The 25,226-nt window shown below is 45.1% G+C and overlaps 13 protein-coding genes across 13 annotated transcripts; 8 read left to right on the top strand and 5 right to left on the bottom strand. All coding sequences in view use genetic code 12, as the record gives it.

The window, feature by feature from the left end:
- Positions 1–61: 61 nt before the first annotated feature.
- Positions 62–3,574, bottom strand: SMC2 (condensin subunit; the record flags this gene model as incomplete). The annotated part of the gene is made up of 1 exon (XM_001484558.1): positions 62–3,574. One exon carries the CDS (start codon positions 3,572–3,574, stop codon positions 62–64), a length of 3,513 nt encoding a protein of 1,170 aa, XP_001484608.2.
- A 696-nt stretch (positions 3,575–4,270) lies between these two features.
- Positions 4,271–5,428, top strand: ANP1 (Anp1p; the record flags this gene model as incomplete). The annotated part of the gene is made up of 1 exon (XM_001484557.1): positions 4,271–5,428. The coding sequence occupies one exon, from the start codon at positions 4,271–4,273 to the stop codon at positions 5,426–5,428; it is 1,158 nt and encodes a 385-aa protein (XP_001484607.1).
- Positions 5,429–5,933: 505 nt separating this feature from the next.
- On the top strand, positions 5,934–6,470 carry PGUG_02335 (uncharacterized protein; the record flags this gene model as incomplete). Its single annotated transcript, XM_001484556.1, has 1 exon — positions 5,934–6,470. One exon carries the CDS (start codon positions 5,934–5,936, stop codon positions 6,468–6,470), a length of 537 nt encoding a protein of 178 aa, XP_001484606.2.
- A 49-nt stretch (positions 6,471–6,519) lies between these two features.
- Positions 6,520–7,302, bottom strand: PGUG_02334 (uncharacterized protein; the record flags this gene model as incomplete). Its single annotated transcript, XM_001484555.1, has 1 exon — positions 6,520–7,302. One exon carries the CDS (start codon positions 7,300–7,302, stop codon positions 6,520–6,522), a length of 783 nt encoding a protein of 260 aa, XP_001484605.2.
- Positions 7,303–7,823: 521 nt separating this feature from the next.
- RPL82 (60S ribosomal protein eL8) lies at positions 7,824–8,609 on the top strand (the record flags this gene model as incomplete). The annotated part of the gene is made up of 1 exon (XM_001484554.1): positions 7,824–8,609. The coding sequence occupies one exon, from the start codon at positions 7,824–7,826 to the stop codon at positions 8,607–8,609; it is 786 nt and encodes a 261-aa protein (XP_001484604.1).
- A 341-nt stretch (positions 8,610–8,950) lies between these two features.
- Positions 8,951–9,142, top strand: RPL29 (60S ribosomal protein eL29; the record flags this gene model as incomplete). Its single annotated transcript, XM_001484553.1, has 1 exon — positions 8,951–9,142. One exon carries the CDS (start codon positions 8,951–8,953, stop codon positions 9,140–9,142), a length of 192 nt encoding a protein of 63 aa, XP_001484603.1.
- Positions 9,143–10,551: 1,409 nt separating this feature from the next.
- PGUG_02331 (uncharacterized protein) lies at positions 10,552–17,148 on the bottom strand (the record flags this gene model as incomplete). The annotated part of the gene is made up of 1 exon (XM_001484552.1): positions 10,552–17,148. One exon carries the CDS (start codon positions 17,146–17,148, stop codon positions 10,552–10,554), a length of 6,597 nt encoding a protein of 2,198 aa, XP_001484602.2.
- A 474-nt stretch (positions 17,149–17,622) lies between these two features.
- ARL3 (Arf family GTPase) lies at positions 17,623–18,516 on the bottom strand (the record flags this gene model as incomplete). Its single annotated transcript, XM_001484551.1, has 1 exon — positions 17,623–18,516. One exon carries the CDS (start codon positions 18,514–18,516, stop codon positions 17,623–17,625), a length of 894 nt encoding a protein of 297 aa, XP_001484601.2.
- Positions 18,517–18,651: 135 nt separating this feature from the next.
- On the top strand, positions 18,652–19,875 carry PGUG_02329 (uncharacterized protein; the record flags this gene model as incomplete). The annotated part of the gene is made up of 1 exon (XM_001484550.1): positions 18,652–19,875. The coding sequence occupies one exon, from the start codon at positions 18,652–18,654 to the stop codon at positions 19,873–19,875; it is 1,224 nt and encodes a 407-aa protein (XP_001484600.2).
- A 66-nt stretch (positions 19,876–19,941) lies between these two features.
- FGR16 (U4/U6-U5 snRNP complex subunit) lies at positions 19,942–20,568 on the top strand (the record flags this gene model as incomplete). Its single annotated transcript, XM_001484549.1, has 1 exon — positions 19,942–20,568. The coding sequence occupies one exon, from the start codon at positions 19,942–19,944 to the stop codon at positions 20,566–20,568; it is 627 nt and encodes a 208-aa protein (XP_001484599.1).
- Positions 20,569–20,790: 222 nt separating this feature from the next.
- PGUG_02327 (zinc-binding alcohol dehydrogenase family protein) lies at positions 20,791–21,879 on the bottom strand (the record flags this gene model as incomplete). The annotated part of the gene is made up of 1 exon (XM_001484548.1): positions 20,791–21,879. The coding sequence occupies one exon, from the start codon at positions 21,877–21,879 to the stop codon at positions 20,791–20,793; it is 1,089 nt and encodes a 362-aa protein (XP_001484598.2).
- A 641-nt stretch (positions 21,880–22,520) lies between these two features.
- On the top strand, positions 22,521–23,204 carry PGUG_02326 (uncharacterized protein; the record flags this gene model as incomplete). The annotated part of the gene is made up of 1 exon (XM_001484547.1): positions 22,521–23,204. The coding sequence occupies one exon, from the start codon at positions 22,521–22,523 to the stop codon at positions 23,202–23,204; it is 684 nt and encodes a 227-aa protein (XP_001484597.2).
- Positions 23,205–23,718: 514 nt separating this feature from the next.
- On the top strand, positions 23,719–25,104 carry PGUG_02325 (mannosylinositol phosphorylceramide synthase regulatory subunit; the record flags this gene model as incomplete). The annotated part of the gene is made up of 1 exon (XM_001484546.1): positions 23,719–25,104. The coding sequence occupies one exon, from the start codon at positions 23,719–23,721 to the stop codon at positions 25,102–25,104; it is 1,386 nt and encodes a 461-aa protein (XP_001484596.2).
- Between the last annotated feature and the right edge of the window lie 122 nt (positions 25,105–25,226).

Raw genomic sequence — 25,226 nt, 5'->3', positions numbered from 1 at the left:
CGGATTGAAAATTCCTGTATACAGCGCAACGGGCTCAATGGCTGCAACTTTCCATACATACTTACATAACAGAAACTACCGATGTTCCGTCCTGGAATCTCGTCCTGAACACTCTATTGGCGTTGGTGAACATTCCCTCTTTAAGAGACACAATAATGAACTGGGACCCTTTAAATCTCGTTTTGATCAAATGTCCGATGTTTTGGGTGTGTGACAAATCGAGTGCAGCGTCCACCTCGTCCAAAATGTACATTGGAGCTGGCTTAAATTGCAAGAGCGCCATAATAAGTGATAAGGCAATCAATGACCTCTGTCCTCCTGACAACTCTACCAAACTTTCCTTCCAAACGGGTCCTAATTTCACCTTCACTTCCAATCCCTTGGTGACATCATCGTTGTCTACAGGCACCAACTTGGCAAATGAACCGGTAAGCAAATCGCCAAAGATTTGTCCAAAGTCAACCGATACCTTCTGGTATGTTGCATTCAACGTATCCCGTTTGTATCCGTTCAACTTTTCAATAGTGTTGACTATTTTCGCCTTATCTTTTTCAATGGTTCGAATCATTTGTCTAAGCGATACTTCCTTCTTTTCGACATTGTCAATCATACTCATAATATTGGGGTTAACCTTACGCCTCATTCCTTGAAACCGTTCTTCAAGCACTGCAACTTGCAGACGACATTCATTTAAATCAATGTTGGGGTACAGATCAATTATGCTTCTGAGAACGTTAGAATCAGTCACCCAAGAATGCAGTTCGATCAACTTGTCAATATGGCTCTGCAAGTTGTTTGATATAGATGTAGACTTTTCAAGTTCATTGTCCAACTTCTGGATGTTCAACTGAAGCTCGTTGATTTCATCTTTCTTTTCTTGTATAGCTTTCGTAACTGCATTTAATTCTTCTTTGAGTCCGAGCAAATTGGCTCTCTCTTCATCTAGCTGAACTCTGATACTTTCTAATTCAGTAGACAAATCAGAAATCTTGTTGTCTATCAGAGCCAGTTCGTTTTCGTTCTCTCTTATGGCCGCCTCACAGGTTTCCAAGTCTTCCTTTAAAGTATTGAGTTCTGCTTGGTACTGTTCTGTTTCAAGCTCGATTGACTGAAATTTCTGAGACTTTGCCTCGATCTCATCCTCCTTAGTTACAAGCAACTCTCGTAATTCGTTGACCTCCTTCTCTATGCGCTTCAATTTCAGGCCCTTGTCACTATTGAACTCTTTCATATCTTGCTCAATGGACAATATATCGCTTTCATACTGTGCTGATCTTTGCTCCTCTTCCTCAATTGATGCTTCGAGGTTGACTATCTCCTTCTGGTTGACTTCGTAGTTACGGAGAATGGTTGCACTTGGATTATTATCCAATTTTTTCTGTAAAATACCAAGTTCATGCTTTTTCAAATTGATCTCGCTTTGCAAAGAAGTTGTCTGCTTCCCTATAATATTGAACTTTTCCAACTCCTCTTGTACAAAAGCAAGTTCTTGCGCAACCTCGTTCATACGATTGAGCGCCTTGTTGTACTTTTGCATGTTTAAAAGAATGGAAGAGGTGTTTCTTCTTGAACCTCCCGACAAATTACCTTCGGGATCATAAATATCTCCCTCCAAAGTTATCGATCTAGCTCTTATCTGATTGGAAAATGTCACTTTTTTAGCTGTATCAGGATCATCGCATATGAAAGTTGACCCAAATATATATTCCATTGCCTGTGTGAGCTCATTTTCAAAGTCAATCAAGTTGATCGCGAGGTCGACCTTTCCGGGGCATAACGACTTGGCAGTGTTGACGGTGTTGGCACCAATTGACTTCGATGATATCTTATCGAGCGGTATAATCGTCACCCTTTTTCTGAGCTGACCCTTTTCCAAAATTTGTGACGCCACATCAGAAGTATCGACAACAACGTTGAAGAGACGGCCTCCAGCACAAACCTGAAGTGCCATGGCCTTTTCAGTTTCCGAGTCTTTCAACGTGAATAACTGTGCCGCAACACCTCGCACCAAGTTTCGATTGAAATTGGGAGTGGGATCAGAATATGCAAAGTCGATGTTTCCCACTTCTCTTCTTATTGCGTTCAACTGGTTGTCCAAGGAGTGTAACTCGTTCAGTAAGTCATTCTCTTGCTTTCTGAGCTCCCCGATACGCCTCGTATCATATCCCAAGCTATTCAACTCCTGTTCCTTGAGCGTGACTTCCTTCTCGTACACCTTGATATTATCTTTCAAAGAGGCTGTTTCTTGCTTTGCTGCATGCAATTTTGACTCGTCATTACTGATTTGCTCTCGGAGGTGGGAAATCTTGAGCTGAGACTGCTTTATAAGTATGCTGGAATCATTAAGCATCTTCTTTCTCTCCTTTAACAGAGCAACATATCCACCATCAGTAGCGCCTGAAGCTGAGACTCCCGTCGACAATGTTGATAAAAGTTCTTCTTTCTTGGAATGCTCTTGTTTAATTTCGTTGAGTTTTTGTTTAGCATCATTAAAAGCAGCTTCTGCGTTCTTGTAGATATCATCACTATTGAGAACATGCTGCTCGACCTTGGTGTATTGAGCTTGGAGTTTTTGTTTTTTCTTCTTTTCTTCCTTCAAGTTGTCTATAGTTATTTCTTTCGTGGTATTGAGACGAGTGATCTTTTCCGTGATTTCGTTTTCACTGGCTTCTAGGGACTTTATTGTGTTGTCTTTCTTCATTTCCTCTTCATGCTGCGACCTGAGATGGTCTAGTTCTGTATTCAAATGGGTAATTTCGTCGCTCCTTTTGCTCATTTCTCGCTGGTAGGTATCACGTTGTTCACGCTGGGACGACAAGCCGTTCTTGTGGTCGTTGTATTTTTCGTTGTATGTGGTATAGTCATGGGCAGTTATGATGCGGGTGAGTTTCTCGAGGTCGGTCTGAACTTGTTGGTACTCGACAAACGTACGCTTGTCGTTTCTGAGCTTTTCGAGTTTGGGTTCGATTTCTTCTTGAAGCAACGAGCGTATCTCAGCAAGTTTTGTATCTTTTTTCGCCATAGTTTTCTTGGCCTTGTCTTTACGTTCTTCGAAAGTACGCGTTCCAGCCGCCTCTTCGATGAGTGACAAAATTTCTGACGGTTTCATGTTCAAAACTTTGGTTATTTTACCTTGCATAATAAGGAAGTTGGGGTTGTTGATGTTGAGTTGCACCGACTGGAATAAATTGAGTACGGTCTGTTGTTGAGCTTTGTGACCATTAACCAAATATTTGGAGCTTCCACCGAGAATGATCTGTCTTGTGACACTGATTTTGGAGCAAGTTTCGAACCCTATAGGAGACTTGGAGGTATCGCTGTTGTCGAAAACAATGGTCACACTCGCCTTGGTTACTCCAGCCTGTCCTCTTTTGTAAATCAAGTCCTGTAAATTCGAAGCTCGAACCGTGGTCATCGAGGCGATACCAAGCACAAAACATATTGCGTCCAAGATATTTGATTTTCCGGATCCGTTCAATCCAGTGATTGCATTGAACTGTGGATCCCAATCTGAGATCACCGTACGAGTTGCATACGATTTAAAGCCATCTATAATCAACTCCTCCACCTTCATTGCAGTGGTGTTTGTTTACGCGAGGCTGCGAAAGTAAAGGGTGTTGTTTATGCAGGACACGAGGGTGGGGAATGTAATTGGCGAAGGAGAGGAGAAAAAAAGCTGAAAGAGAAAATTGGGGCTGTGTACAATGGCAGTATATTTCTAGTCGTTTTTCTAAGCATAGAACTGATTTTTGGCGTTTTCTTATCGTCCTTCCTGTTTGCCTTGTCTGCAGTACCAAACGTGGTGCGAAACGTCAAAGTTTTGAATCGGATTGGGAATTACGTTGAAGACCCTATAATAGCTTTTGATCCTTACGCGTCATTTGGTGTCTTTTTTCTCGCATATAACGAGCACCACGGGCTCCAGCTACACATATAAAGTTTTGTGGCCATGAAAACAGAAACGCTTCCTGTTTCGCTGTCCTCTCAGTAAGTGTCGTGAAATACGTCGTTCAAGTTTTGATAGAAAAAACCGGTAAAGTTTCAAGAAAACTTGGTCGTGGCTTACTATACTCTGGTTCTTTGGTGTGCTTTTTTTCTGGTTTTCTCTTTTCACTACTAACAAAGGCAAAACGGTATTTTCAAGCGAACGTCATTGCCAACGAAAATCGGACTTTCTCTACTAGTGACCGTACTAGTGATATTAGGAGTGCTAGCTCCAAATATAGGAGGCAACAAGCTCTATGTTCCTGATTTTTCGGAAGATTCCAGCATGACATTTTATGATCTCAACCATTCAAAAGGCAGTAAGGACGGCTGGCAACGAGACGAGCGCGTGCTTTTCTGTGTACCGCTCCGAGACGCCGCTGCCCACTTGCCCATGTTCTTCAGTCACATGAAAAACCTCACATACCCTCACAACCTCATTGATTTGGCCTTTTTGGTCAGTGATTCGTCGGATGATACCATGGGAGCGTTACTAAAGCATTTGAATGAAGTGCAAAGCAGTCCCAATGTAGCATCGCGGTTTGGCGAGATTGAAATATTCGAGAAGGATTTTGGCCAGGCTATCGGTCAGGGCTTCTCTGACAGACATGGGTTTGCTGCCCAGGGCCCTCGTCGTAAATTGATGGCTCGAGCCAGAAACTGGTTGTGGACAGTTGCCATAAAACCACACCATTCCTTCGTATACTGGCGTGATGCCGATGTAGAAACCGTGCCGACGACCATTCTCGAAGACTTGATGCATCATGATAAAGATATTATTGTTCCCAATGTCTGGCGGCCGCTTCCCGACTGGTTGGGTAACCAGCAGCCATATGACTTGAATTCGTGGCAGGAGTCCGACGGAGGATTGCAATTGGCGGAACAACTCGATGAGGACGCTTGTATAGTGGAAGGGTACGTTGAGTACCAAACTTGGCGGCCCCATCTTGCATACTTGCGGGATCCTTATGGAGACCCTGAAGTTGAAATGGAGTTGGATGGAATTGGAGGTGTTTCTATTTTGACCAGAGCCAGTGTTTTTCGCTCTGGTGCTCATTTTCCAGCGTTTTCCTTCGAGAAACACGCAGAGACAGAAGCGTTTGGGAAATTGTCCAAGCGAATGGGTTACTCTGTGGTGGGATTACCGCACTATGTAATTTGGCATATCTACGAGCCGTCGTCAGACGACTTGAAACATATGGAGTGGATGGCGCTAGAGGAGGTCAGACAAAAGGAAGAAGCAAAGATAAGAAAGGTGTATGACAAGGTATGGGACGTTGCGTTCATGGATGTTCAAGATGAATGGAAACAAGAACGCAAAAACTTGTTCAAGAATACGGATCTTTCCAACGCCCGCAAAATCCAGGTCAATTGGCCGGGCGTGGACGATTGGATGTTGGAAGCAGCAGGTGATAATAAGAAGTTGGCAAACTTCAATCCATAAATGTACTGTATACATAGAATGCATTGGATCACAATTGTGATATTTTGAATTTTCGCAATCTTTCAGATTTTGTTGAAGTTTGGTTGATGTCGTGGTCTGTACCACTATGGTAAGTGGATATGCAGCTAGGTAATTTAAAAGTGACAAGTACTAACCCAGTTTCTTTGTTGTTGTGTCAATACTCTTTTTCATCAACTTGCCAAAATTCTTCAACAGGACTAAAAATTTCACTGAAAATGATGTTGCACTTGTGACCGGGGCGTCCCGTGGTTTGGGCCACAATATTGTTCAGGAACTTCTCAGGCGCGGTGTGAAACATGTGTATGCTTTAGATATCAATGAGCCTTCTACAAGGCTAGCAGGTGTTGAATATGTGTATTGTGATGTTGGTAATGAAGACGAATTGAAGTCGAAATTGACGGAATTGGTGCGTGATTTGGCTGAAAGAAAGCTACAAGTCACTATATGCGTTAATAATGCTGGAATCCGACATTCGGAGTCGCTAATGAATCTTTCAGACGATTCAATTCGACGGATTTTCAACATCAATACTTTTTCACATATATGGACCATAAAAACTTTGGTGCTGAATCATCTAGCGGAGAGCTCAGTACCTGATAAGCATAAGAGACTCTTCATAACGTCGATTTCTTCGGTTCTCGGCGAATTGGGACCAAAAAACCTCTCCGCATACTGTGGTTCCAAAGCGGCATTGACGCAAATTTATGAATCATTACGGCAAGAATTGTCTGAGTATCGCCTGATACTGCTTTTATTGGTAATACCAGGGCAATTAAATACGTCTATGTTTCAAGATGTTGTTCCAACCAAACAATTATTGGCACCGATAGTTCGCAGCGATAAGCTAGCTTTCAAAATAGTTGAACGAATTCAAAAAAACCAAAGTGGAGTTCTATGTGCTCCTCTTTATGCTACAGTACTTCCAGCGATACGAGTGTTGCCTATGTGGTTGCAAACTGTATTTCGATGGTTTACAGATATGGACAATAAGGTTATCGACCAAACAGAAAAAATTAAGTAATGTATACGACATGCAACTAAGTCGTTTTCGGATTGTAAACGTATATTGCCTAAGCATCCCCGGCCACAGCTTCGTGCTTGGAGTCCTTGTACATGTAGAATTGCAAAAAGATAAAAATATCTTCCAGAATTGTGCCAATTGACCCCAATAACCAACTCAAATTAAGCAAAATATATTGCGAGTCGCTTCTGTAAAACAAAATTTGTCCCGCATAGGTGATATTTCCAAGAGTAGATAAAAGAAAGAAGAGTAAACTCAACCCTTCCACAGACCTTCTCTTGTGGTTTTGTATGATTTGCGGGATTCTGGCACCCAAATACAAAAATGCTGAAAGGTATCCCACGATCTGAGGTCCCAATGTCATTGGCTTATTGTCTTCAGAAGGACCGCTAGAAGATCCAGAGAGAAAATAACCCAAGGTGCCAGCACCGAGGACAAACAAAATTGGAAGAACATAACTCACGAAAACATTTTTGTAAGGCTGTTCCATGGCGATATCTGTGAGTGTAGACGATCTTCTGCGCAAAAGTGGAGCATTTTCTTGACCCAGAGACGATTCGTGTACTTCATGGGACGAGTTATGGGAGTGTTTACGGTGTGAGGATCTGCGTCTGTGGTGCTTGGGGAAAATCCTGGTGTAGTAAATGTAAGAGAAGATCATTAAGGAGTCAGCAATGCAAAACCAGATAGCCAAAAAGATGACCTCCGGTAATAAACCCGCCCAAATGGATCCAATGAGGTTCAAAACATCACCCAAAAACCAGATGGAAATGAACCCGATGGCTATGCCCTCTGCGGATTGAAGTCTCCACTGCTCAATCAATTGGGGCATTAATAAAACGATCCAACAAGCCAAACTAGATTAGTAAATTGCAAGGAAAAACAACAAAAAAAGAACTTACGAGCTGGAGCCCATTATTCCCGACACAGCTACGCGCCAAGAGTTATCGCTCGAGGCGCCTTCGGCCATATTGATCAAGGGGCCAAACATAAAGAGAACGAGAATCTTATCGTCGATATGTCGGTCGATGAACAGACGTATGCAGTACGGAAGGAAATCTCTCGGCGTATCTGCAGTTCGTCAATCGGTGCACCAACAACACTAAAAATTTTCGCATTTTTTTTCATCTAGTTTTTTCATCTAATCCACCATCATGGTAAGTTTGACTTTTTAGAGACGCTGGACCTCCTGCTTACATATCTTTGATTTAGATCTTGTGTCAGGAGTGTGGCCTCGCTCTATGTACCGTAGTTAGGCTGGATAGTATCCAGGCCGCACTCTTGCACAGGCTGAGTATCTCGAGATACTGTAGAGTATAGGAGGGTTCTGGCACCAGAACTCGTACTAACTCAATGACACAGCCCGCCAAGAAAGTTGCACCAGCTCCGTTATCTAAAAAGTCAGCCGGCTCTTCCGCCGCCGCCAAGAACCCATTGATTGAGTCTACTCCAAAGAACTTTGGAATCGGTCAATCTGTTCAACCAAAGAGAAATGTGTCCAGATTTGTGAAATGGCCTGAATACATCAGATTGCAAAGACAAAAGAAGATTCTTTCTTTGAGATTGAAGGTTCCTCCAGCACTTTCTCAGTTCCAAAACACTTTGGACAAGAATACCGCTGCTCAAGCTTTGAAATTGTTCAACAAGTACAGACCAGAGACTGCTGCTGAGAAGAAGGAGAGATTGACCAAGGAGGCTGCTGCCGTCGCTGAGGGTAAGTCTGCTAAGGACGCTTCTCCAAAGCCAGTTGTTGTCAAGTACGGATTGAACCATGTTGTTTCTTTGGTTGAGAACAAGAAGGCCAAGTTGGTTTTGATTGCCAACGACGTCGACCCTATCGAGTTGGTTGTTTTCTTGCCAGCTTTGTGTAGAAAGATGGGTGTTCCATACGCCATTGTCAAGGGTAAGGCTAGATTGGGTACTTTGGTTCACAAGAAGACCTCTTCTGTCGCTGCTTTGACCGAAGTCAACTCTGCTGACGAGGCTGAATTGGCCAAGTTGATTTCTACTGTCAATGCCAACTTTATTGACAAATACGAGGAAAACAGAAAGCACTGGGGTGGAGGTATCATGGGCTCCAAGGCCAACGATAAGATCGCCAAGAAGGCTAAGACCATGGACGTTAAGCCAGTTCAGTAATTAATGAATAAAGAGAGTTATTGAGTATGAGTGTATAGGCTTGAGTATAGGCTTGCAATGAACTATTTCGCAGCCAATTCTAGGGCTGAGCCCGGCACGTGCAGCTTTGTGTAATGAAAATTTTTGTGTCGCAGTCTCATAGAAATCTGAGAGCGTCCGTTACTAGTTACACAACAGAGCAGTAAGTACGCCAATTTTTTGAGGGAAAGCCATGTAGAATCGAGTTATTCCGGCTATATACCATACTACCGACTACCAGAAGATATTTCAGAGCCTAATTGAATTTAATTTTGACCTTTCAATCCATCATTCACCTCAAAAATTTCATACTAACATCAGAAATGGCTAAATCTAAGAACCACACCAACCACAACCAGAACAAAAAGGCCCACAAGAACGGTATCAAGAAGCCAAGAACCAACAAGTACCCATCCTTGAAGGGAGTTGACGCCAAGTTCCGTCGTAACCACAGATACGCTTTGCACGGAACTGCCAGAGCATTGGCCAAGGCTCGTGCCGAGAAGTCTGCTTAGTTATGGAGGTAATACACAGAATATAATATGGAATGTAGACAAACTAAGGAGAGACAAGAAGAGACCCAGAGACAAGTATGAGTGGATAACTAGAGAAAAGTATGAGGGGAAGGTGTAGGTGAACCTGACTTTGCTTAAGGTGACAGATTAGTAAATTCCTTCTTAAGATTAGATTAGTAAATTCCTACTTAGAGATCAGTACTCCTAGGTTTTCTACTCTCGGTCGTCTTTACTTTATTATGACAATATACACCTAGTCCTGGGTCTTTTGGGATCCACGCAACAAACCAGTTCTTCTGGCAGCAATCAAACCAACCTTTTGACCTGGAACAGCTCCTCTGGAAATAGTAGAAGCCTTACCAATATGTTGATGGTTACCACCACCGTGAGGGTGATCAACTGGGTTCATAGCCACACCTCTAGTCTTTGGCCATGAGTGTCTCTTAGCCTTGTACTTGTGGTAAGCTCTACCAGCCTTCAACAATGGTTTGTCGATTCTACCTCCACCAGCAACAACACCAATGACTCCTCTGGCGTCGGAAGAAAGAACCTTCTTGGCACCAGATGGCAACTTAACTCTGGTCTTTCCCTCATCTGGGTTGTGTCCAATAATGATCACATAGTTACCAGAGGTTCTACCCAATGCACCTCTGTCACCAACCTTCTCTTCAACGTTGGAAACGATGGTACCTTCAGGCAAAGCACCCAAAGGCAAGATGTTACCGATGTTAAGAGAAGCTTTCTTACCAGCGTAGATAAATTGTCCAGTGTAAACACCTTCATTGGCGATGAAAGTTTCCTCTCTAAATTTGTACTTGTAAGGGTCTCTGAAAACAACCTTGGCAAGAGGAGCTCCTCTACCAGAATCGTGGACAATCTGCTTCACAATACCACGGGTGTATCCATGACGTTCAGCGTAATCCAAGGTTCTCAACTTGGCAGCACCTTGTCTCAATCTGGTGACGGCGGTGAAAATGGACCCAGCACCCTTTCTTTGGTTACGAATGACTCTTCCTGGATGTTAGTTTGGATGTCTGGAGTGTTGTGGCAAACGCCATGAGATTGAATTTGATATACATACCCATTGCTACTTGTGTGGTTAGATCCTTGAGTGGGTTTTCTGTGAAGTTCGCAACAAAATTTTCAGTTGTGAGAAGTTACACAAAGCACCAGGGCAGAGCCCTAGCACGTGACCGATATGGAAATGGTTGCAAATCGCGCCAAAGAAACCAAAGGTCAACGAGTCAAGCTTAACTACAAACGGTGGCCCCATAATGGTAGGTGTACAAAGTTTCTTTCCTTATGTAGATGTGTAGATTTCAACACCGGTTATTATCTCAAAATTATGTTCTTGTCTCTCCAATCATATCGGTCTACAAATTGCACAGTAAATTTTAAACATAATCAAACTAAAAAAAACTACCGGGAATTTGAGATGTATCCGCTTCATCGGTTGTTTCGAGCTCATCACCGGTTCTGCTGTAGCCACCAGCAGTTCCACGGTTGGCACCAGAAGTGGCATAGCCACTGCCTCTTCCTTCACCATATTCGCTCGAACCGAGTTCCGAGTTGCGGAGCCCCGAGATGTTATTTTCTTTGGATAATCCAGCACCTGAGGCAGAAACACCAGAGGTGTCGGAAACACCAGAGGCACCAAAATTGCCTCCGGTAGTACTTCCAGAGTGAGAGTTGACTCCTCTGGACTCAGAACCATAGTCAAGTCCTCTGGAGTCTGAGTAGCCGGTGCCTGAAGAATGGTCTGCACCTGAGCCGTAGGTGCCAGCACCAGCACCAGCACCTGAAAGACCAGAAGCACCATAACCAGAACCAACACCAGAAGCACCATGGGTGCCAGTAGTATCATAATCACCAGAGGTACCATGAATACCGGTATTACCATAGGTGACAGTAGTATCATAATCACCTGATGTACCATGGGTGCCAGTACTTCCATGAGAGCTCGAAGTACCAGTAACACCACGAGAACCAGAAAGACCAGTACCAGAAGGACCAGTAGTACCTGAAGTACCATAAGTTCCATGAGAACCAGAAGTTCCTTGAGAACCTGAGGTGCCATAAGCACCCGAAGTACCAGTAGCACCATGAGAACCAGAAAGACCTGAAGTACCATGTGCTCCAGTACTTGATGGAAGCGAAGTGTTTCTATCTGCATGGCCAATATTAGAGCCATAAGCACCAGCAGCACCAGCAGCAGCACCAACAGCAGCACCAGTAGCAGTGCTATGGCCGTAACCAGATTCAGTACCTTGACCAGCGTAACCGTGTCCAGAACCTTGTCCAGAAGTACTTTGACCGTAGCCAGAACCTGGTGCCGAAGATCCAGTAGTATGACCGTAACCAGAACCCGCAGAAGATTCATGACCGTAACCAGAGCCAGAAACACCTGGTTCAGTACGTTGACCATATCCAGAAGCACCTGCTCCAGATCCATAACCAGCAGCAGCTGCAGAAGATCCAGCAGCTCCAGCAGTTCCAGCGCCAACACCACCTTGACGACCAGTGTTAGTTCCATGCTGACCTTGTCCGTGGACATGCTCAATAACATTTCCTCTCTCATCTGTCACGACTCCAGTTTGTGAGTCGATCTGGATTTCCTTGACATTTTTCAATACATCTGGTTGATCCTGAAGTTCATTCACCGTCTCATGAGCCAACTTGGTGGCTTCAGAGTTGTTGGAAGTACCTTGAACCGTAACCAAAATATCAGATGGTTGCAACCGGTCTTCCTTTCCAGAACCATGTCCAACATCTTGTGCACGTCTTGGTTCATGGTTATGCTTGGCATAGTTTCCAGCAGCAAGAGCAGCAGCAGTAGCTCCACCTCCAACTGCCGCTTCTCTTCCATGGTTTCCACTTACAGGCTGCTCAGTAGGTGGAGCCACATTTCCTAACACACCTTCATCGGCAGCGTGAGCCAATCTAGCCTTAGCTTTCTCGTGCTCTCTGTGACGCAGCTGCAAATCAGGCTCTTCTAAATCGTCTTTGAAGGAAGCGTCTGGCTGAGAGACACCTTTGGAGTGGTGAGCAAAGGCAGTTCCAGCACCAGCACCAGCACCAGCACCAAGTCCGGCACCAGCTAAAGCAGAACCAGAACCAGAACCAAAACCAGAACCAGATCCTGACGAGATGTCTCTGTTTCCATCATTCTGGTTGACACTGGTACCATGTGTTCCTCTTCCAGTTCCAGAACCAACACCAGTTCCAGTTCCAGCACCGGTTCCAGAACCAACACCGGAACTAGCCAAACCAGCACCAGCAGCACCAACACCTGCGGTACCTGCCTGGTCGATCCTACGGCCCTGAGGACCAGATGTCTCGTCAACCTTGTAAACCTCATTAGTTTCGGCATTCACAATTAATTTTCCAGAAGTCAAATCAACTCCTTTCTGGTCAAGGTCCTTGCACGCTTGATGGGCAATCTTGGATGCCTGCTCTCTGTCCTTCACACCGATAACTTCAACTTGAAAAGTTTCGGTTCCAGTCAGGCCGGGAGCAGAAGAACCAGCGGCAGAACGATGACCCAAACCTGAGGCTCCAGCAGTTCCCGCAGCAGCTCCAACGGCAGCTCCAGTAGCAGCTCCAGTAGCACCATGATGCGATGGTTTCTCACTAAGTTCTCTAGCAGCTTGAATGTGTCCCGCTTCTCTTGCACCTTGCACAACTCCAGCTTCATAGAACGCCGATCTGTCCGACTCACTCAAACCTGAATAGCCGGTAGAACCAGAAGCCAAGTGAGATCCTTGGTGACCTTGGTGACCCTGGTTGTAACCTTGGTTATAGTCCTGATTGTAGTCCTGGTGATGACCTTGATTGTGGTGGTCATGAGCATGTTTAGCACCAGCACCAACTCCAAGAGCACCAAGAACAGCTCCAACAGCTCCAGTATGGTGGTTGTCTTCAGCATTTTCGGTCCTGGAGACGTCCTTGGCAGAGTTGACATTACCAGCTTCATAGGCTCCAGAACGAACTCCAGAGTTGTAAGCTTCGTCTGAGATATCTCTACCAGCGGAATGGCCAGAGCCATAACCAGCAGAAGTTCCAGAGGTATGACCAGAAGGAGAATGAGATTGACCATAACCAGCAGAAGAATGGCCAGGTTGACCATATTCGGAAGTTCCAGTATGACCATGGTTTCCAACCTCACGTCTCGTGTCAAGATCTCTGTGGTCTCTGTTGTCTTTGGCATGGATGACTGAACCCAAACCAGCACCGGTTCCAACCGCAGCAGCACCATAGCCCAAATCACGGTGGTGGGATTCCGCCGTGGATTGGTCTGCCGAATCTAAACCCCGTCCGTTGGATTCAATTGGACTTTTTTTTTTGCCAGAAGTGTCACTTTCAATCAACGAGCTTTTTTTTTTGCCCTCAGGTGCTGGGGAAACGTCGTGCTTCAAAGACTTGTCCTTTCCTACAGCACCAGTAGACGAAGTGGCATGCGAAGCTCCGGAGCCTCCTTCAATTTCTCCACGCTTACCGCCTGAACGAATAAACTCGTTCTGGTTGGCGTAGGCTTGAGCAGGAACCTCTTGAACTCCACCTTCAGCACCGGTGCTACTCTCGCTTTCGCCTACAGTAGGGCCTTGTTTGTGGGTTCCCAATTCCTTGATTTCTGGATCAACGCCCTCGGCAATTTCAATCAACGATCTCTTGTCGTCGGTCACTCCGTGCTTCCGGTTGTGGGCGGTGACCTCTGCCTCGACATTTCTTGCATTAGTGTCCGATTTCTCCTTCTTCTTCGAGCTAACATCGTCACCAGTAGAAGGTACCAATCCTGGAACACCTTGCACACCATCGCCAGTATTCGAAGATTCGTCCACGTCCTTCGTGGACTTTCCACCAGCGTGCTTTGGTGCGTTTCGAACATCTTCGTAGCCAGTAGCTGGCTCAATCAAAGAACTGTGTTCATTAGATGCTTTGTTGGAACCGGACAATCCAGCGGCAGCCGCTCCAGCAGCACCAAGTGAACCAACGGCACCAGCAGCACTGGCAAGAGCACCAGTGACACCAGATTTCTCCCCTTCATTTCTTGTGGTAGAGGTCCCTGCAGTATTTCCAGGTTTGGTGGATCCCGAAATACCAGTAGGTCCAGTGGTTCCAGTATTGGTAGTTCCCGAAATTCCAGTAGGTTTAGTAGATCCAGTAGATCCAGCGGTTTTGGTAGTTCCTGAAATTCCAGTGGAGCCAGTAGATCCAGTTGTGCCAGAATGAGCTCTGTCAGCATCGGTTCTCGAAACATCGCTGTCACTTCTTCCACCAAGTCCAATGGCTGCAGCAGCACCACCTAAGGCACCAGTGATTCCACCAATGATTCCAGAAGATTGACTGGTATTCGTATCATCATCGTCTTCAACTCTATCGAGAGAAGGAGAAGCAATCTTGTCATGATGAGCCTTAGGATCAAGAGTGGACCCAGTAGATCCAGTAGATCTGGTCGTAGATCCAGTGGCAGATCCAGGTCCAGAGACACCAGAAGTGTTCCTGATATCACGATCATTGATTCCAGAGTGTCCGGTGCCAGAGTGACCAAGACGGTCAGTGTTTCCAGAGCCAGTTTGTCCGGGTTCAGTATGACCAAGACTGTCAGTGTTTCCAGTGTGTCCGGTGTGTCCAGCCTCTCTGGTCTCTCCAGCTCTTTCATGTCCTCCCATTCCAATGGCAGCACCGGCAGCGCCAGCGGCACCAGCAATGGCCCCAAATACACCAGCATTGCCGGCTCTGTGGTAAGCGGAATCGTCAGTATTTTCGGTGTTCACAGACTTGCTGTTGTCCAAAGCACCGACACTCTGGCTTCCTGAAGTTGCGGGCTTGGTTGAGCCTGCCACCGCCAGAGCGTTAGTGTGGCCAGAACGGTCAGAACCAGTAGCATTATGACTGGAAGCACCAGTGGCATTGTGACCGGAAGAACCAGTAGCATTATGACCGTGGGCCGTAGGGTGAGAACCAGCACCCAAAGCAGTTCCGCCTCTTCCTTGCTCTCTGTGGAACTTATCTTGACCAGCTTGGTATGCTTCGGACTTTACCGAAGAAGCATCAGCAGCACCGTAGCCCAAAGCTCCAGCAGCAACCGCTCCAGCAGCTCCAAGAGCACCCTTGGCACCATCCAAAATACCAGGCTTTGAGGAACCGTCGTCATGAACACCGGAATCAATACCAGTACCGGAACCAGCACCATAACCAGTACCATGACCGGAACCAGCTCCACTAGTGTCGTAGTCCTTGCTTCCTCCTTTGAGTCCACGGTTCAAATCAGATGGAATTGCCTTTGAAGATCCACTATCGTACGCTCCAGCCTTGACACCTTGGTTGTACGAATCATCTATTGGCTGGGTTTTACCATGGCTAGCACTGCCAAAACCAAGTGCTCCTCCAACAGCACCAGCCAATGCTGCTGGTTTCAAGTAAGAAGCAGCAGAGTTTCCCGAGGTTTCTCTTTCGTGTGGAGGACTATATGGCTCATGGTACACTGCCGTGGTGGAAGCCTGTTCGTTGAACTCGGGCTTGTTCTTCTTCAGCGATTCAAGACTTTCAATCTCTCTTTCCGTACGAGCAATTTTAGCATTCAAGGCGTCGAACTCACGCTCGTAGTCGAAGTCGGAGCTCGAAGGAGGAGCGCCAGCGTCGTTTTTGTGGCTGGCATTTTTAGCGGCAGCGGCAGCAGCTCCAGCGCCAACTCCAGCGCCAACTCCAGCACCGAGTCCACCAGAATGAGAACCGGAACCAGTATTGGAACCAGTATTAGAACCAATACCTCTTGAATCGTGGCTAGGTCCTGTGGCTCCGGCTCCGGCTCCAGTACCGGTATGGTTGCTGCTATCCAATGGAGCCGTGGTGTGAGCACTCGTTCCAGTAACGTTTCTTTGTCTTGGATCGTACTGGTCATTCTTGTCGTTCTTGTGGGACTTTCCACGCAACGAATCCACCACACCAGAAACTCCCAGATTGTTATAAGCAGACTTGTTGGTTTGGTGAACCTCGGAGGGATCTTCATGGTTGTGCTTGGAACCGGAAGAAGAGGACTTTGAGTCTTCATGAGCGTCTCTGCTGGAATCCTTGTTTCCTTCGGCTGCATCTCTTCTGGCCTCCTTGTTACCATGTTCATAAGCTGCGTCCTTAATCTCCTGCTCTCTATCCTGTTGCTCGTAGACAGAAGGTTTGGTCTTCAAATTGCGGTTCTTGTCGAGATGAGCAGCAGTAGCTTCATTAGTAGTATCAGCATTGCCCACAACTCCTCCCTGAGTATCCTTGGGGTTGTAAAAAACTCCGGTTCCTTCGTGAACTTCAGTATCGTTGGTGTAAACTGGATTCGTATTTTGAGAGAGTTCTCCTCCACGCTGTTGCGCAGCAGCAGCTCCACCAGCTCCTCCAAGAACAGACAGATCCGTGGGATTCTTCTCGTTGGCAAAGTCGCCCGGCGCAAGTCTGTCCACAGGCTCACGCCTGACTTCTGGAGGTGCGGTGACGACTTTTCCAGCTGATGACGAAGACACAACTCTTCCCTTGGACGAAGTGTGCCCAGCAGCGCCAGCGCCCGCTAAAGCAGCTCCAGCAGCGGCAGCAGCACCAGCCGTTCCGTGTGTGGCTCCTTTGGAATTGGCGTGGTAGCTGTTCTTTCCTTCGATGTAGGCGGCATCGATCACCTTGCGGTCGTCCGAACTCAATTGTCCGTGGTTCGAACCATAGGTCGAGCCGTAATTCGAACCAGATCCCTGGTTTCCTGATCCCAGGGCACCAATCACAGGAAATCCGTACCTGCTCACTTTCCGGTTGTACTTCTTCTCCGCGTGGCGTTGTCCCTCAATGTAAGCAGACTCCAAAACACCCTTGTCGTGAGCACTCAAACTGGCGAGATTGGAGTGATCAAACAGCAGATGGCTGGTGTCTAATTCTCCCGACTTGACACTCGAGGAAGATCTCGAATGAGTTCTGAAGGGATGTTTTAGTTTGTCCATAAAGGACTGTTTTTCTTCGGGTTCAGTATTTGACATTGCAAGAATTAGGTAGCAATGAAATCAATTGAATGTAAACAATTGGGCAAATGATGAGTTTTATACTTGTCCCCGCAGCTGAAATTGATGACTGCAGCAACCACAGCAACCACAGCAACCATTATGTGGTGGAATTTGGGTGTATGGATGCTTCTCTCGCATCAAGCTGTAGCCTGCATATGCGCCAGGCACGTCAAAAGGCCCCCAACGCGGTTATGCACCACAGTAATGGTGCATTACCGCGTTGTTGTAATAATGCATTAGAGGCGTGCTAGAGGCGCACTATTGGACAGATGGTGCTGCCGACAATCCATATTAGCGGTATGGATGGGCGCCCGTCGTTGATCGCACAGCCGATCTCGCATACGTTTATTGTTCAACTATGACGTCACTTTGGACCCGTGGTGGTGCATTGAGGTGGCTGCAAAGCTGCGACTTTTTACTTCCTATCATTGTCTCGCATCTTTAAATTCCTCATTTATACTGCGGCTGCTTGTTCGGCTTGTTATATACTAGTCGTGTCACGAGCCACTCAAGGCTCTCCACAAGACCTTGGTTCTCGAGAACAGAAACTGGTAACAATTTGGAATCGGTAGCCTCCAACTCGCTGACCAACCGAATAAAAACCCCAGTTTTCAACGCCACCAAATCAACAGCTTCTGGAAGATCTTGTTTGTTGGCAAGCATTAATATGGGAACATTGACCATTTCTGCCGCATTATTCTCTTGGTTTGTCCATGACAGATCATGGGTAATTTCCATGAGGGTATCGTAACATTCTTGAAATCTTTCAGTGTCTGTAGAGTCTATAATGAAGATGATGCCATGGCACGAAGTGAAGTAACGTGACCACATACTTCGAAGTGATCGTTGACCTCCCAAGTCCCAAAATTTCAAATTGATATTGTTGTATTGTGTTGATAATTGAGACTCCTTGGATGCCTCGAATTTGACGGTGATTGTATTTTGGCCCACGGTTGGAAGAATACGCTTAGCTTTAAGAGCTTGAATGGTAGATTGGTCGGAATTAGCCTCGGTTGATTTCCGAGATTTTCGTGGGGGTTCACCTGGGGGTGGATAAAGGAGCTTTAGATGCTCAAGAAATGTGGTTTTGCCCGCATTATCCAATCCCAAGATCAACACATTGTACTGCTCCCGCTTCGTGTACTGGGTGTAGAGCGAGGATGCCAAATGGAACATTAGGGTAGAAGCCGACCTCCGATTACCGGGCCCTCGCGAAATCACCGCGCGCACTTGGCGGGCTGTGCCGGCACACGACCTTAGGTATAAAAGAATTTCTGTGCGATGCGACCATTGAGAAAGGTAAGTACTTTGTGATGAACAACGATAGGGACAACTGATACCCATGAAGATAGTTGTTCAGATAGTAGAAATTGTCTGAGAGTACTAACAAAGAAGAAGAAAAGAAAGAAAAAGAAAAAGAAAAAGAAGAATGAATAATAAAGAAAAAAAAAGGAATGAAGCGAAAAGTGAATTCTCAAAATGAAAACACTCACGCGTTCAATTCACTCCATTATTCAAAGTCTGCCTCCTCTTTATCACTCGTCGCTTCCTTGCCTCTTCATTGCCTTTCCTTCCTTTCCTTGCCTCCTCTTCATTCTCTCGTCGCACACCAGTGCACCACGTACCTTTTCCACGCGCGATAACACTTTTCTTCCTTATAGATCCTCCATGTCGTTCAAATTTCCATCCTTCAACCTTCAGTCGCTCCAGGAGTCTCTCCCCGACTTCGAGAACCTCTCCAAATCGTTTTCCCAGCTGAATGCCGGCAAAAACCTCGACCAATTCCGGGAATCGTTGCAACCGTTTGCTGCTAAAACGACGCAAATGATCTCTTCTCAGCTCCAGCAAGTGCAACATATGGCAAATATCCACACCGGGAACGCAGGTGTAGAGGTGAGCGAACTTCCAGCGGAATATTTGCAATTGGAGGCCAATTGTGATCTTGTTCTCAAATTGTATACTGACTTGATTCATTTCTCCAACGATACTTTTGCCAAAGTTTCCTATGATTACCCTCCCGCTAACAACGCCATCAACAAGATCCGCGACGCCAAGGTGGGGAGTCTCATTGGTGAAAAATTCAATCAACTTAAGAACGTCTCGACACCGCAGGAATTGGAGAAAGTGTTGATGGGAGGCACCCCAGACGACTCAGAATCCACCGTGGACGTGCAAACCATTTCTGCCAAGGTTCCCAAGACGTTGTATGGGCAATTGGCTCAAATTGCCGAGAAACACAGCGAAGAATTGAAGAGTAAAAATAGTGCTATATCGCTCGCTTTGCTCCAATTGTCGTCCACCTATGTGGAAATTGCCTCCGCTCGTCTTGACATGGACTCCAAGATCATGGACCAGTTTAACCAGCAATTGATCACCATTTTGAACGAGCAATTTATCCTGGTGAACGAGTTGAGAAAAAAGGTTTATTCTACAAGACTGGAGTTTGACCTCTTGAGATCGACGTCTACGGCCACCGAAGAAGAGGAGGAGAACGAAGAGATCATTGCCAAGGAAGACGAGCTCGTCAGCGCTACCGAGGCTGCGGTGGTGGAAATGAAAAAGTTGTTGAAACCTTCGAAAAACGTTTCGTTGGTTCAGATTTTCGTCAATGCCCAGAAAGAGTGGTTTGAACTCAGCGCCAAGAAATTGGCATCCCTTTCCGAGTCGTTGGCTAACATCGACGTCAAGGACGAAGACGACTAGAGAGGGCCGCGTGGGTGCATTGGGTGTGAATATTTATGGTTTTTCAAACACAAAGTTGATCAGTCCATGACGGACTCTTATAATGACAAGAGGCACGTATTGAACGGTGCAAAGTTGGTAGAACACATCGTGCGGCACCGAATACATGATTCTCTATTCTATAAGCAGCATCTCTACCTTACAAATGAACAAACCATACTTCCTGTCATTGTGGATAATGTCACCTATATTGGAGGAACCGATGCCAACGGTCGCCCGAGTCCTTTTATATGCTGTTTGTTACGGCTTTTGGAAGTTGAACCCGAGGAACGTATCCTAGCCATGTATGAAACCCAATTGGGATACAATAGGTTTAAGTATTTGACTTGCTTGGTGATGATATATTACCGTTTAACTAAAACTGGAGCCGAAATTTACAAGCGCCTCGAGCCATATTATAAAGATTACAGGAAAGTTCGATTGCAATTAAAAGTGCCCGAATTTGAAAATGGAAGTGCTCGACATTATAAAGTTTATACCATTGACCAATGGGCCGATGACTTGTTGCAGCACGAGAGAGTCGTTGATATAATACTTCCGCGGATCCTTCCACGGCACATACTAATGCAGCGAGGAGAGCTAGAACCGAGGGTTTATAATATAGAGGAGAAAGAGACCGAGAGTGAAGATTCGTTTGAAAGCGACAGTGAGTGAAAGAATGGGATCTATGCATTGACAGTTTTTTTAGGCTGCATGGCTGCGCAGCGTGCGTGACAGCGTACATCTACATTCTGCAGCTGCTGTCAGTGTGCCGCATAACCTGCTTCTAATTTCGATTCACGGGAATATATTGCCTTTTCGTACCGGGAAGAACTATGTCGCTAATGGTGCTATTCAGTTTCGCGTATACGCTGATTTCGGTTTAGATCAATTCGTCTATTGGAGTCTATTCCTGAAGACAATCTTCTGTGCACTAACTTTACCATCATGCAACAACAGCAAGGCCTCATTCACACTTTCAAGTCCAGGTTCGAGAACCTTCAAGTTGTGCGCCCGAAGTTGAGGAAGGACTTTCGGAAGCTCATTGGTCCAATAGTCGAGGTATTTCTTAGCAGCGACCTCATTGGCTTCAAATGTCTTCCCAGCAAGTGTAACCTCTGCACCGGTAGCCCGATACACAACCGTCGTGTGATGATTTACCAGTCTCGAAGGGTCAACGGTGATACTATCTTTACCTTTCGACAACAAACTATCAATTTCCACATGTTTGGAATTCGCAGTGGAATCATAAACCTGTTGGGGTGAAGATTCGCTACCCACGGTGTCAAGAGCGAATGCAATAGAGTCGCCAGCTTCCTTTTTAATAAGACTAACAACATCCGCGTCGCTGTAGTCAAACACAGCATCAGCGCCTAGCTGCTTCAAATACGCATGGTTCTTCTTTGAGGAAGTTGTGAAAACCTTTAGCCCGAAACTAAGTTTGGCTAGTTGGATTGCCAATACGCCCGAAGCGGTAGATCCACCCCAAATGAGAATAGCCTTGTCCTTGTTATCCAGAGTGTTTTGTGAGATACCTAATTCAGCCACAAACGAATACACAATGGTTGCCAAACCGAGAGTAATCGCAGCAGCTTGCTCGAAAGTTGAAATAGGACCGCTTCCATGATTCCCAGGACTTAATGGAGTGTCCTTGACAACATTCTTGTCGTGCTTAATTGCAAAACCAGGAACAGTCGCAACGTAATCAGCGAAACCACCATTATTTGTTCCAGCTTGAACCAGGATAGAAACCACATCCCCAACTTCAAAACCGGTCACGTTGGACCCAATTTCCACCACTGTTCCACTAGCATCAGCACCGGTGACATTGCCAGCATTAACTGGAAAATTACGCTTCCAGTCGGTAGGATTTGCAGCAAATGCAACTGTTTTAACTAATAGTTGATCATTGGAAATTATGGGCGTTGGAATATCCGTGACCTTGGTCCATTTTCCGTTCTTTCCTGTGAGTACCGCAGCCTTCATAATTGAGGTTGGAGCTGGCTTTAGCGTTCATTTATAGCAGACGGAGCTATGATTAATAAGTCACCGCCGTTAACTCCGTGGCGGCTGCAAACTTTTTTTTCGAGAGAATAGGAAATTTTTGGTAGAGGTGATAGAAATTAGCAAAAACAGCTCATGTGAAGTTGATTTTCCTCTTCTATGTTTGAATATGGAATTTGAGTTTCTCTTCTGTATTATAATCAAGTCATGAAGAGTGCCATCGGTCGACGAGACTTTGCAGAAATTATAGCAATTAAACCTCCTGTCTTTTGCGTCCTAACATGCCATCTTTGATATCTTAGTGTAACATCATAGATCTGGAAAGTGATAAAGCCAAAGGTTGCATTATAGTCAAGATGATAGGAATGTCCTTGCGGTACTTTTACCAACAATTCTATTGATAGCTGCTAGGAGTACTATTAACATAATTTATTGTGGGGTTAGCATATACGTAAAACAGTATCTTTCTCGTCTATATCTCAATCCAGGCGTCTGGGCACGGTATCGATCATAAATTGCTCTGGAACACCTGCTGCAATCGTATAAGATTGTAGATCTGTTAGGTAAGCATATATGCCCCTAAAAATAATCCGAGATTTTACGTAAAATAGTTGCAAATCATAATGTCTAGCTTGATCTTGAAATCAATAATATTTGCAATGTTCACGCTGCTTGTGCTTGCAGATGACTTACAATCATACTGGCAGAACCTTAATGAGACTTGTCAGTTAGTCTCAATTTTGGATGGTGGTCAAACGTTGCAATATAACTGCTCGGGAGAGGAGATTTTCATGGTTGGATTGTATGATACCCCTGATAAGGATTTTATTCAGGTCAAAGATAATGCCGAATACGTTCCAGGACAACTAACACCATTGATCAACAGTACGGTTTACATCTCTGATGCGTATATGGAACTGTGTTTGAATCGAAATCGAGCCAAAGAAAATCATTTCGAGCTTTTGCATGCTGGTTACTTTAAACGATTAGGTTCAAGTATTGCAAATTACTTGCAACTAAAAAGCAATCCATGCCAGATATCCTCACAAATGACCGGTAGAAATGGCACTAGGTACTTGCATATCCAAATTGAGAATCCCGTTGTCAATTGTGATACCACAGCACAACTTACTGCAATTCTAGGTGCTATGGAAGAGTGGATCAAAAACCATGAACATTTTTGTGGTGTGTGGTGTACTCGTGAAAACCATAGTGGGACTTTAGAAGGACTTGTGCTGTTTGGCGTTAACAAAGCTTTCTCAATTGAGTCCTGTCATAACTATGGGGCATATGGGAAATGTAGGTAAAACGAAATATTTTAAAGTGAGCAGTTAGTATGGTTACGTTCATGATAATCGAGTATTGATCAAGGAAAGGAGTTGTATCTCAAGGAAGCCAAACAGATACGGGACTTTCTCATAATATTTCGTAATAATCTCTTCGTTTCAGTATATGTTTGACTCTGACTCCCACATTCCTGATCAGACGCAGATCGGCTTGAATGCTTGGTCAGGACTCAAACTTGAAGGCATTTCTTCTACAATAGTGTTCTCTTGTTTAAGAAATTTCCCATCAATATCTCCTAACAGCCTTAAATTAATAAAAGTAAAGCTACTCAGTGGTACCATATTCTCTATTAGTCTTGATAATCACTCATAAACAAAGAATTAAACAAGTGAAAAAGGAATCGAAGCAGACAGACGTGCCCTTATCTATTACGCGAAATCGAAAAACACTGTATCTGCGATTCTGCCGCCCCGCGTTCGCGCTCCTGCAGTCAGCACCCAAAATTCGCCGACAACAACTTTACTGACAGATGAAATGGCAGTAACAACACTCAACGATGGAGATGGATCCGTCTCGCCGAGAGCGTCCAAAACAAAAATCATTTCCATAATCTTTCTCTTTCTACTTTCCTTACTAGCATTTGTATGTCAAACCGAGTTCACATCAAGAGCTTATACCGTGGGGTTCAAAGAACCAATTGCACTTTTACTCGTCACCCATGGTATGTGGTGGATCCTTTGGCCCATACAGGTGATTCTGATTGCAGTTTTCAGAACCGGACACCGTTTGATGTATCAAAGAAGATTGGGAGAGTACGAACCAGTCAACTCTCCAGGACAGATTCACGACCCAAATTTGCTGGTTTCAAAGCCGGTCAACGTGTACAAATACTTTAAGAAATCGATTGTTAAGCAGGTGCACAACGTCTACCACACGTCCATATTGATCTACGAAGCTAATGTCAACGGCGATACAAGAACCGAAGAAATAAATCAACTTATTGATCTGAATCCTCATATTTCCAATACTAGTTCGCTTAGAGCTTGTTTTAAATCTGCTTTGGGCACTCCGTCGATCAAGTACATTCTTGCCAAGTCGGCAATGATTACTATGGTGTTGACTATTGCCGGTTTTACTTGGTATGGAGCCATGCTGATGACTTATGCTTCAGATGTTACTGCCATTTACAATTGCCTGGCTTTCACCGCCTACGCTTTTGCCATTCCCATCTTGAAGGAACGCTTTTCCTGGCTCAAGGTTAGCTCCGTGATAATTGCTATTGCTGGAGTGTTTATCGTGGCCTATTCCGGCGACGCTGCCGACGGTGACAATCCGTACCCTTACCGGTTTTGGGGCAATTTGATCATTCTGGCCGGTGCCGTATTATACGGTTACTATGAGGTGCTCTACAAAAAGTACACATGCATTCCTGCTCACCTAGCTACCATCATCACGCCTCGGCGCCAACTTACATTTTCCAATTTTATTATGGCACTTTTTGGCACATTTACATTTTTGATCTTGTTCACATCCATGGCTTTGGTGCACATTTTCCACATCCACCACTTCAATTTGTTTGACTATGGCGACAAAACCGGACTCATTTGGTCTTATATCATTGGTTCGCTCATCTCCAACATCTTGTTCAGTGCAGCATTTTTGTCGCTCATGGCATTGACAAACCCTGTGTTGTCTAGCGTTTCGTCTTTGACCACTATTTTCCTCATAGGTTTGACCGAATGGGTATTATTTGGCGTCAAATTGAGCTTTCAGCAACTTTTAGGTGATATGTTTGTGATTGCTGGGTTTGTATTGTTGACGGCAGCTTCATGGAAGGAGATTAGCGAGGGAAACGACGACGACGATGTTGAAAATGTATCGACGTTTTCGTTTCCTGTGAGCACGGACGGAACGATATAGGACGATAAAGAACCATTAAAGGTAGGAACTATAATACTATGCAATAAAATCAGATAAAATCAGACTTGACTGTTGTGTTCCTTTCATTCAATCAAGTTCTTTGTCTCATTGTAGCTTGTCTA

Source organism: Meyerozyma guilliermondii, genomic scaffold (assembly GCF_000149425.1).
Source record: "Meyerozyma guilliermondii ATCC 6260 scaffold_3 genomic scaffold, whole genome shotgun sequence".
Classification (NCBI taxonomy): domain Eukaryota; kingdom Fungi; phylum Ascomycota; class Pichiomycetes; order Serinales; family Debaryomycetaceae; genus Meyerozyma; species Meyerozyma guilliermondii.
Note: the sequence above shows the minus strand (reverse complement) of the source record. Positions and strands in the feature narration are given on the sequence as shown.